We start from the raw sequence: 12,636 nt of genomic DNA on the forward strand, positions 1-12,636 counted from the left end.
TTTTTGTTTAATAAGTACACAATAAATGCATTTAAGGGTTATCCCTCACGACCCCTTCTTTGCCCGCCACCCTCTTCGCATACCTCCCCCCTCAAAAAAAAACACAGGACATGGAATAACTTTATAAGAGTCCAACTGCGCGGATCCCCTGCCATCCCATGATTGATGCTCAGCAACCCCATCTTCAATGGAACACAAAATAAGAACGCTCGACCTCCACTCCATTTGCTGTCTATGGGACGGTCGCGGAAAGCAACGGAGGTTGAGCGTGCGCTCCTCTGCTCCATACATAAATAAAAAGAAAAAAATGCTACTAAAACTCATTTTTATTTATTTAAAGAAAACTGACAGCCAACTCAGAGAGGAGGTAATAGACCGGCTCCTCACTGTCATTTGGGCTATCGTCTGTTAGATATGAATATGACCGCCAGCACTTCCAGGGTCAGCGTGATGTACAGCAGCGTGACCAGGCGACCTGAACACACTACTGACGTCACTCCTGCACCGCAAAGGAGGAGAAGACAGTGGGAATGTAAGCGCATCAATAGAGCCAAAAATACAGTGGGGTTTTATTGGGGCGGAAATAATATGGGAGGGCAGTATGGGGCGGAAAGGGTTCACAGTGAAAACAGTGTGGGATACAGTATAGAGAGTGGGCAGTATGGGGTAGTGTGAGGGCACAGTTTGCAAAAGGGGGAAAAGTATAAGAAGAGAGAATACTATAGAGACTGGTCAGTATGCAGGAGACACAGTGTGAGTGGACACTGTGAGACACAGTCTAAAAAAAATTGACAGCGTGAGGGCAAAATTTGTGGGAAAGAATGCAGAGGGGGGCACCATGAGAAAGGGGCCCAACTATGCAAAAAAAAGGGCAGCAGGTGATGGACACTGATGTTTGTGACAGTGTAACAAGTATAACTAGTAAGAGCGGACAGCGAGGTGGGCAGATATTTTTATTCAGGAGCATTATAATGACTGCTATCTTTAAGGGCACCATCTCGACATATGTTTCAGAAGACGAAAAAGAGAAGTTTGCAGAGATGGAACTGTGGATGTGAAAAGTCATCATGGCATCTGGACAAGATGGAGAAAAAAACAAAGAGAACGACTCCAATCACAGGTAAGGTGCCTGGATGTAAAGGTTTAATTGTGATACTGACTAATTCTCGAATTCTCATCAGTACTGTGGCTCCTGTATCGTTCACAGTCTGATGGTGGCATGTAACAATTCCCGGCATCTCCTTACCATTGGTAAAGGGTTTGTCCAGGCTTGGAGTTCAAGTATGCAGTCACTCTACGTGACTGCAGGCTTGTGAATTCTCACGGCGACCAGCACGTTCTCAGGATTCTCCTGTGCTGGTAGAGGCTGGGGACATTTGCATACTATAAGGTTTGTACTCACTCAGCTGCGTAGGAGGAAGCAGGAGGCACGTTCTCTTTAACGTCCTTGTGAGTTTATTGGCTTCACAAACCATCAAATCCAGAACAGAAAGGCAAACAGACTTTATGAAACACAAAACAGTCCTTAGCTGAGCTTGGTTCCCTCAGGTCCTGTTGCACACACAGGCCAGGGTAATGTCCATAGCAGAGCTCTATCTGCAGCCGCAGACACAGGAAGGCTTCTCCCTCCTGAGAACACAGACCATTCTGTAATGTCCGACCTGGACACATGGAAGCCTGTCCACACTCTGACAGACTCCCAAAAACACTCACTGCCATGTGTTAAACCCAGCCTCCATTATGTGGGATGTAACCACGCCCACAGGTGAGGTATGGATCACATGGGCTGGTCACATGGTCATGACCGCATGGGAGGTCCTGAGGTCATAAAGGAAAACAGGGGTACAAGTCAGCACCCTCACCCAGAGGTGAGACAATATGAGTAGCCAGACCTTCCCATCTCTCATAGCTACCCGCAACCCGGACAAAGTGCACTAAACGCCATATTAGTGCTCATATACACTAACAACAAAATACTCCGGGTTGCATCGCAGGAAGCATCTATCCACGTGACATATACCTCCCAATAACCATGCAACCACCAGTCACACCACATATTCCCCCCCTCTGCCTAAAGCCGTGGGACTTGGCACTTTCTATTACTCGACCAGAGATCCTTCTCGGTCGTCTCTGCCACTCAAACCATCTGTCAAAGTCGGGCCCTGCTACTGAACCCTTTTTCAGATACCCATCATCCATCACGTCTTTTAATAGAGATGACCCCTTGTCAGACCACCCGCATCCCCGGCATTCAGTATGGTGTTGCGACTCCCTTGCACCCATACCGCTTGTCTGGACTGACTCTTTGTCACCACGTCTGCTACAGGGTCTCCCGCCTAGGTCACTCAGCCCTGAGCTAACTGAGGTATCACTACTTCCTCTTCCATCAGGCCACCTTTTGTCATCTCTCTGCTGGCCATTTCTCCTATGGTCTTTACTGCCTGGAGAGCAGTTCTTCCATTTGTCTCTATGTTCTCTGTTATCTCCAGCTTGAGGACTTCCAATCTTAAGCGAACCTCTTCGCCTCTCTATACCGTGAGTTGAAGGTGGCGGCCATCTTCTTTCCATTTCCTGCAGCTCTCTGTTGATCTGCTCCCTCTCAAATCTTAGCTGCTCTACTTCTTTCAGGTAAGCCACGCGATACTCCAGGAGCATCAGGATATTCCCGAGGCTCTCCATGGATCCGACAACGAGGAATGGAATCATCCCATCTTCACCCATGTCCTGGGCTTCGTCATCAGCCGGAATCCTCACTCTCATCACACCGGACCTATTTACCATCTCCTGCATCACTTTCCCAAACCTTCCGATGACCTTCCCCACCAGACCTCTGGGCACTTGAATGATGTCTTCTGCAATGCCCCGCTGACTGTGAACTTTCCTTGCACGCTCTAAACACTGACCGGCTTCCTTATTCCTCAACAGGCACTGTAGATGCATATGCCTCAGGCCAGCCACTTGCTTTACTGTGACTCCCCTAGTCGATAGTATCACCAACTGGTTTGTCTCTGGTGCCCATTGCACACTACAAGCTTCTACCGCCTTTTTAAAGGCCTCATGCACATCCTCAATGGCACAGGCATCTCGGATGTCTTCGGTACCTCTATTATACTCTTGAAAAGTGAAGTCTCCCCTTCTTGGACATACTGTTGGATCTCCTCATCCCAAGAGACAGCGCAGCCCTCCAAGACGTCAACCTCCCTTATGTGGTCGTCTGCATGGCAATTCCCCTGTTGGATTTCTTCCTCTGTGGAAGCCCCTTCTTTGGTCAGACTCTCCAGTTCACTCTCCTTCATTGCAATAAGACCGAGAGAGCGCGACAGTTCGATTTCCCGGTCAACCATGTGTTTGTGAAGCTGGGCATTAGCCTCCTTCTCTATCTTAAGTTCTTGGAGAACTTTATCACGCTCCTCTGCCAGGCAGCAACGCTTATCCTCTCTCTGGAGAATCTCCTGTTGATGCTTCTCTTGGGCCTCTCTGAGCACTTCTATATCTTCCAACAGGGCCTTGTTCATAGTTTTACACGCTGACAGGTGACCTCTGAGCTCAGAGACTTCCTTCTCCAGTTCATCCACTCTGTGCTCAGTCGCTTGTGTCAGGACACTTTCTCGCTCAACTGTCTCTTTAAGCAGCTCTCCCTCATGGTCCTGCTCTCTTTTGGCCAGCATGTGTCGCACCATCAGCTCTTTAATTAGACTTTCAGATGGGCTCTCTTGCCCACCTACACTCTGCCTCTCCAGAGCTCCACCTGTTCCTGCATCCGCCTCTATGGTCTCAGCGGGTCTACTACAGGTCTGTTTTAATTCCAGCCCATCACATAAGGTACTGTCACACTAAGCGATATCGCTAGCAATATCGCTATAACTTGTGACGTTATAGCGATATTGCTAGCGATATCGCTGTGTGTGATACTTACCTACAACCCGCTCCCCCGCTGGTTATCGCTGATCGCGCGAGAACGTCCTGGACTGTTTCTCGTCGTCAGCTTCCTGCGGCGCTTCCTGCTGTGACAATGAGCCACGCGTGGAGCCGGGCGGGAGGACGCAGGATCGCCTAGTGTGACAGGTAAGTAGCGACCCCCGACCCCAGCGATATCGCTGGTGAGATCTGCCTGTGTGGCAGCTCACTAGCGACCACTTAGCGATGTACCAGCAATCCTGACCGCGTCATATCGCTGGTCGGTATCGCTGGTACATCACTAAGTGTGACAGTACCTTAACTCCCTCTGTGCTGGGGTTTGTCCAAGATAAAGTGACCTCCTTACTACACACTCTTTCCCTTGTGTACGAGTCACAGTCTGAATTGGAGTCACCACTCACCCTGTCATCCTGGGACAGCAAGTCTCCACTCACACAGGTGTCGGACCCCTTTCCTGGAGGTACCCCGTTTCCCACGGTCACACATTTGGTCACCCCAGCTAAGACCCCGAGTTGGCCAGACCCACACTTCCTCTCGGTCACCCGGAACTCTGGACTATCGACCTTAGGGGCTCCTACCTCCACCTTTGAGCCACCCCACACTTCATCAACTTCACATGTATCTTCAAAGAACACAAAGTCCCGGCCCCTCTCAAAGGGATACAATAAGTTTGGTGGCATACTGCCACCTTGGAACTCAACACTTTTGGACATCTCAATCATCACTCTGTCCACAGTATAGTCCACAGTGACCCCATGGTTGCAGCGAACTTTGACCTTTTTTTCAGTCAGACAGAAAACAAGAGAAGTTCCTGTCAGAGTCACCCGACTCTTTGCATCCAGTCGTCCAGAGATTCCTTCACGGTGTAGCATCACGGTACACACCTGCGAATTGTCGTCAGCCGGAAAGTCTATGCCGCACTCAGAATAGGTAAGACATAAACACAGCTGTACCCCAGACATGTCCACTGAGGTAACCAGTGCCGCCCCTTTTGAAATCTCCACCTCTTTTTGGGCCACTATCCCCTTTTGGGACTCCGCCTCCCTCTGGGACTCCCTCCATTTTTGGGCCACCACCCCCTTTCGGGATTTCCCCATGTCCCCTCTAGAGGCCTGTACACAGCAGTCTATCTGCCCCAACAGTAACCACAGTACACTTAGGACTTTCTGGGCTTGTACTGGCCCTTTAAGAGTTTGTGTGACCTGGTTCACACTGTCTTCCTATGATACGTCACCAGCCCCTACTGGCACGGCCACTGTTCCTGTTGCAGCCACAAACCACTGGCACCTCCGGATGTCGCTCACAAGCTGCTGCTGCTGCCACTGCAGCTCCTGCTGCTGCAGACTTCGTGGACCCGCCGATCCACCGCAAGCTTCATAACCCCGCCGAGTTACAGCCAGACGCTTGTCACCTTCATGACCCCGCCGAGCCACCGCAAGTTGTCTTGGAAAAAAGAAAAACTTCTTGACCCCGCTGAGCCACAGCAATCACCTTCAAATTTATAGAAAGAGAAAAAAAAAACAAAAACACAATCTCTCCCTGACCCCGGTCAGTACAACACGGACTCCTGTCCGTTACCTCTTATCCACAGAGGCACCCTATAGCCACTACTCACACAGTCTTCCACTGACCCTGGTCAGCACAACATGGACTCTGTTCCATTACCTGTTGGCCACACAGGTTCGCGGATCCCTCTTTTTCACAGAGGTATCCCAAAAATAGCTCTCACTGACCCCGATCAGTATTACTCACAGTTGTCAAATCGTACACTCTCCTTGCTCAAAATCGCCAGCTCTGCCACATGTGCTTCTTGGACCGTTGCCTGCATTCTCCACCAATTGTAAGGTTTGTACTCACTCAGCTGCGTAGGAGGAAGCAGGAGGCACATTCTCTTTAACGTCCTTGCGAGTTTATTGGCTTCACAAACCATCAAATCCAGAACAGAAAGGCTAACAGTCTTTATGAAACACAAAACAGTCCTTAGCTGGGCTTGGTTCCCTCAGGTCCTGTGCACACACAGGCCAGGGCAATGTCCATAGCAGAGCTCTATCTGCAGCCACAGACACAGGAAGGCTTCTCCCTCCTGAGAACACAGACCATTCTGTAATGTCTGACATGGACACATGGAAGCCTGTCCACACTCTGACAGACTCCCAAAAACACTCACTGCCATGTGCTAAACCCAGCCTCCATTATGTGGGCTGTAACCACACCCACAGGTGAGATATGGATCACATGGGCTGGTCACATGATCATGACCTCACGGCAGGTCCTGCAGGTCATGAAGGAAAACGGGTACAGTCAGCACCCTCACCCAGAGGTGAGACAATATGAGTAGCCAGACCCTCCCATCTCTCATAGCTACCCGCAACCCGGACCCCGTGCACTAAACGCCATATTAGTGCTCATATACACTAACAACAAAATACTCCGGGTTGCATCGCAGGGAGCATCCATCCATGTGACATATACCTCCCATTAACCACGCGACCACCAGTCACACCACAATACATACAGTCATGTGCCTACTAGACTTGTGCATCTTCGCTAAGTACAAGTAAATTGAACAAAGCTAGACACATCTATTCAGAATGTGGCAGGAAGTATGCAAATCGCTCCTGGCATTGGAGAATCCCGACAGCATGCACTGTGCATAGAGTTCAACCCTAAGCCTGGACAACTCTTTTAAGGACATACTGGGAATTGTAGGTTCATGCTACTACATTGTAGTGAGCTGACCTGATATTGCAGTTGATCGCTGTAGTAATTTTGGCGATGTATTCAAGTACTAATGCTGGTTCTGGTGCTGTACTAATGTACTGAGACTGGTTCTGATGCTGTATTTCTGTACTGTGATTTGTTCTGATCCTGTAACCCATAGCAATCCATAACTTGTCAGATAAGGGGACACATGGTTATATTGATAAAGTATTGTGCTGTCTTAGATCTGTATTTATGTTAGGAGATCGACGGTAATTTTCAAATTAGGCACTGCGGCATGCCAAATACTAAGATGTATGCACTGTCAGGATTAGGCTCTGCATGACAGTTCCAACAGTCATCACGTGATCACTTATGTGTGGTTTTCATACTTAGGTTGGGATCACAAGAGTGTATTAAAAAAGTGTAACATTTGTTTGTCATGTGTGTAACACTGTACCAGGCTTAGAAATCAAAAGAAGAACCGCAGATGCCGGTACGGAGGAGGCCATTCTCCGGACTCCTGTCTAGCAGACATAGATTACTCTCATGGCCGATGGACCGAGTCCTGCAATTCGTTAGTTTAATACTTGAGTTGGTGCGAAACTAAATATGACAATTCTTGAATGCTCATTTTTACAGCTTGGGTAGAACTGTTACATTGTGTCAAGCACCATCTTCTTGGGCGCTGCACAAAGTAGAACACAGTGTATCAGTTTTGACCATAGTGTAACTACTGTTTGTAGGAGGGCAAGTCCTAATCCTAGTGACGTTACACTGATGTGACCTCTGGGAAAATACAAAATATCCGTACAGCCGATGCATTAACACATAACACTTGGGTTTATTTAGTTTTCATTTCGTATGTGTTGTGTCTGGCAGAGGCCAATTCTCAGGTTAATAAATTATTCAGTGAAATATTTACAGTACAAACTATTCCCACCACATCATGTCCTAGTTTTCTGAAGTCATGTCTTTCCTCAACCGGAAGAGTGCATGCCCATTTTCTGTCTTCAGAAGTAAAAAACACTAATAGAAATCCTCATGGTCTTGGAGGGAAATCCTCGTTCTGAGAGATCCCAACAGGAATAGCCATATTTATGATGCACAAGCAACTAATAGGAAGCTCAATTTCACCTGCCTTCTCAATGGAAAATTGTGTTTAAAAGGATCAGATTTTATATGTTCGAGGTGGCATTCATCTTCTTCTTCCCCATGTTTAGTGCCAGAGCTCATGAAACAATACATTTTGGCACGTTGACTAACTATCTCGGAACCTCTGAGAGGCTTCCAGAAGAACAGCGAGACCTCCAGACGTTGGCAAACATCCTAGGTGCCGATAAAGCCTCCTGAAAGCTCCCTAAAAGCATTTTCACAAGGTTCAGCGGCCTCCTAAATACATTCAGGACAGTCACCCATGCATGGTGTGACTTAGGTGTGGTCGAATTGTACTGAAGTGTAAGCGGCCTATATAGATTTGGAAATCAATATTATTATACCTGTAGCAGTTCTGTTGCACTCACTCGCTCTTCTGGATTTTTCACTAGACACTGGGTAATAAAATCTATGAACTGTTTAGACCAATTTTCTGGCTTTCGAAGCGTTGGTGGTGGGTTTGAAGGAATCATGAAAATAGCCTGAGGAAAAAGAAACACACATAAATATAATATCATGAACAGCTGTGGAGCCATATTGTGTGCTTAGGTTCCCCTAAATCTAGAATGCCACATTCTTTGGTATATGATTCTTGTATTGGCTAAGAAAAACATCATATGCTCTCTAACTAACCATCCTATTAGACACACAAATATATATCGAGCCACAGAAAATAGTTTGGTGGGAATGTAGTGAAGCTTTTATGAAGGGTAGTATTAGGTCAGAGAAATTGAAAATTAGATTAGAATATATTCTCATTTAATTTTCAGTTTCGGCTAAAGGTCTTCACGCACATTAGAAAATTTGGCTACTTTCTTCATATACAGGAATACTTGGGAAATTTACATGTACCCTATGCAGGGTGAAAAAAATCTGAAAAACTATGAACAAACTGCTCTTGATGGATTCTATTCTACCTGGTAAGTGTCAAGATGCTATTTACCAGTTTTTCTTAAAGGGAACCTGACAGCTGAAACATGCTGCCCGATATTTAGGCAGCAAGTAGCAGGCACTGGCTGTCTGAATTGCATCCTGGTATGTTTTTCACTGAAATGCAGCAGCATTTTAGAGTCCAACACAGTTTAATAACGCCCCCTGAAGAAGGAGCAGGTGCTCCGAAACGTGCGTCGGGGAGACGCTTGGACACTGAACGCTGTTGCCTCCTGCCCCCTGCTGTTGTTCATTTAATTAGGTATGACTGTTTCTTTATCATTTATTTGCTATTGCTATGTGATTGTCCTCTGGTGCAGGCATTTATCCATGTGCTAGCGGATGCTCACTCTAATTAATCTCTTGGCACATGATTTAGAGAAGTGATTTGGGTTACTATTATGATTTATGATACAGAGATAGACACAGAGGAGATTATTTATGATGAGCTATTTTTCCTATAATACATTATATGGATGAGGTGTCAGTGTGACGTGTCAGCGTCGTTAGCTTTTCTTGCTGTTTTCACAATGTGGTGTTTTCACCTCACCTGTATTCTTTCATATAATAAAGGATTTTTTATGAATTTTTTCATACTAACTTTGGACTTCATGATCGTATTTTTCTGTTGGTCTGTGTGTTTCCATATTGCGATCAGTCCATATTTTGGTCCATGACTTTAGTACCAAATCCACCGGGCTTTGTCATATATACATATACCATTTGATTATGACTTTGGTACTTATGTTGAACTGTTTGCTCACAGTTCAATAACCGCAGGGGACCAAGCTGCACAGGAGACTATATTTACAGGCGAGCCTCTGATGACTGCTCCTCGCTAGCTGCTGGTCAGTGAAAGGGCTGGAGAGACAGCATGCAAGTATGGCAGGAAGTCCATCACTCAAGAGGTGGGGACGGGGACTAGCTGCCGGGACCAGCCTCGCTAATTAGTCTCCCAAGCAGCTTGGTACCTGGCAGCTATTAAGCTATGTTTATTCTTCTCTGAAATGCTGCGCCATTAAACAAACTTTGCATTGCTCAGTTGTGATTTTGGCCAATTCTTCCGCACAAACACTCTACAAATCCTAAAGTTCCGTGGGCATCTTCTATGAACTCTGAGCTTTAGTTCCTTACATAAAATTTCCTTGGATTTTTGTCAAGTGACTAGCTGGGCCTTTCTAGCAGCTTTATTTTCTCTCTCTGAGACCAATTGAGAGTTTCCTTTGTGTGCGTTTGGGATCATTATCTTCCTGAAATGTCCACCCTTGCTTCATCTTCATCATCCTGGTAGATGGCAGCAGATGTTTATCAAGAATGTCTCGGTACATTTGTCCATTCATCCTTCCTTCAATTATATGAAGTTTACCAGTGCTGTATGCTGAAAATCACCCCCACACCATAATGTTCCCACCTCCAAACTTCACTGGTGGTATGGTGTTTTGGGGGTGACATGCAGTGCCTTTTGGCCAGCAAACATGGTGTGTATTATAGCAACCAAAGAGTTAAACTTTGATCTCATCTGACCAGGCTGTATTCTCCCAGCATTTCACAGGCTTGTCTAAATGTTGTTGTGCCAACTTTAAACGTGCTTGAACATTTTTTATGTTCAGCAATGGAGTCTTGCCTAGTGAGAGTGCACACCGGCCATAGAGGTTGAGTGCATTACTTATTGCTTTCTTTGAAACAATTGTACCTGCTGATTCCAGGTCTTTCTGTAGCTCTCCACAGGTGGTCCTTGGCTTTAGGACAGCCAATTCTTTTCACTTCTCTGTCTGAAGCCTTGTGGGGAGCATTTGGTAGTGGCTGGTTTATGGTGAAATGATGATCTTTCCACTTCCAGATTATGGCCCCAACAGTGCTTACTGGAAACTTTAGCAGTTTAGAAATTCTTCTGCAACCAGTGCCATCAGTATGTTTTGCAACACTAAGATCACGAAGGTCTTGAGATAGATCAATGGTTTTAACAATCATGAGATGTTTCTTCAGTGGCACCTTGGAAATGAGACACCCTTTTATAGGTCATCAGTGGAACCAGCAGATATTTTTCACTAAGTGGTAGGATTTAGTGATGAGCGAGTATATTTGTAGCTCGGGTTTTCCCGATCATGCTCAGGTGTCCTCCGAGTATTTTGGCGTGCTCGGAGATTTAGTTTGGGTCATCACAGCTGCATGATTTGCAGCTGCTACAAAGGCTGAATACATGTGAGGAATGCCTGTTTGTTAGGGAATTCCCACATGTATTCAGGCTGTCTAGCAGCCGAAAATCTTGCAGCTGTGAGGACACAAACTAAATCTCCGAGCACACCAAAATACTCCGAGGACACCCGAGGATGCTCGGGAAAACCCGAGCAACGAGTATACTCGCTCATCGCTAGTAGGATTGCTTTCTAATTACTGATAGATTTCATCTGGAGTCATGACTTTCCATGGCTTTTTGCACCTCTTTTTCTTTATGTGTTCAATACTTTTTCCCTGTATACTTTTTCATTATTATACATACAGTAACTTAATTTATGGACATCTATGGCTTGATTTATTTGCCCATTTTGATTGGATAGGTTGTTACCGACATCTGGTGATGTTAAAAATAAATTTACTTAAGTATTGAACACGTCACCAATTTTCTATTTCACCAGCTTTACATGGCAGAAATTGTGCAGCCAGTGTCTAATACATGCTCCATATGGAACGGGCAGCATGTAAGCAAGTATCAGCCGTCAGGTTCTCTTTAAATTGGCTAGACCCATTAATGTTGGACAAACTCGCCAATTCCATCAGACCCAACCAGCGTTTATTAGATTCATGTTACATGTCCACTTGCTATTTCCATTTCTGGATCGATTTTGGGAGAATAAAAATTGGAGAAAAAAAAAAAAATGTTCCAGTAAGGAACCTTTTGTTGGAATGAGAACAGAAGTGTCATAAATTTTCTTCCTTTTGCCTCCTGTCCAGCTGAAAGAAAGAAAATGCAGTCTGCGCAACATTGTTGGGAATGCCAAACAAAAAGCATATCAGGGTCGCATTGCAACATCAGATCTAATCACTCTCTATAGTAATGAAGTATGACTTTGGAACCTATTGCAACTATCACACCGAATCGCAAATGTTTCCAAGTATGTTCAAGTCTCTGGCACTGAGTACAAGTTGAACACTTACCGTACATAACATAGACTTCAAAACAATCTAGAAGGGCATACAAAAAATGCCTTACGGTATATAACATTTACAACTGGCCCTATATATAATATAAAATTGGCCCTATAAAATTATATATATATATATTTATAAAACTGACAATATATAAAATATAGAACTGGCTTATGTAAAATATAAAACTGCCCCATATATAAAAAAGTATAAAATTGGCCACATATAAAACCTAAAACTGGCTGTATATAAAATATATAACTGGCCCTTAAAACTATTTCAGAAATTTAAATGCATTACTTTGGCTGTGTGAACTCTTTGGCATAAATGCATTTCCTGCCATAAACACGCCGTCTGCTCTTCTATCTAATACTCTGACTTGATTTCATTTATCTGAGCAGATTTCAATCAATAAAGATTCCTGGGCAGAGCCCCAAGAGAAGGAGGACGGGCAGTAAGAGGACAATAGGGCCTATAAGTGGATCCATTACTTAAAGATCAATCACTTGGGAGGGGGAGGATTGTATGACAAGTTAAACAAATTTTTTAATAACAGAAGCCACTGAGGTGTACGCATAATACAAATGGCTCATACTCCATTTCCTGACTGTTGTAGTGAGGGCACTTAGACGTTTCCACATTGAAGAATAAATCAGCTTTACTTATACTCATATTGGCCTAAAAAGTAATCTGTCACCAGGTGCTTGCGATGTCACCTAATCTGCAAGCAGCATAATGTAGAGATAGAGACCTTATTTCCAGTAATTTGTCACTTACTAGGCTGCT

General features: G+C 45.2%; 1 protein-coding gene across 1 annotated transcript in view; it reads right to left on the reverse strand.

Annotated features, from left to right (window-relative positions):
- LOC141086399 (serine/threonine-protein kinase 4-like) overlaps positions 1 to 12,636 on the reverse strand; it is a 73,150-nt gene that overhangs the window by 13,896 nt on the left and 46,618 nt on the right. The window contains exon 7 of the mRNA XM_073572385.1: positions 8,118 to 8,255. Within this exon, the coding sequence (XP_073428486.1) occupies positions 8,118 to 8,255 (138 nt within the window). The remainder of the gene's footprint in view (positions 1 to 8,117; positions 8,256 to 12,636) is intronic.

This window comes from Dendrobates tinctorius, unplaced genomic scaffold (genome assembly GCF_039654945.1).
Source record: "Dendrobates tinctorius isolate UK_male_01 unplaced genomic scaffold, ASM3965494v1 ptg000032l, whole genome shotgun sequence".
Classification (NCBI taxonomy): domain Eukaryota; kingdom Metazoa; phylum Chordata; class Amphibia; order Anura; family Dendrobatidae; genus Dendrobates; species Dendrobates tinctorius.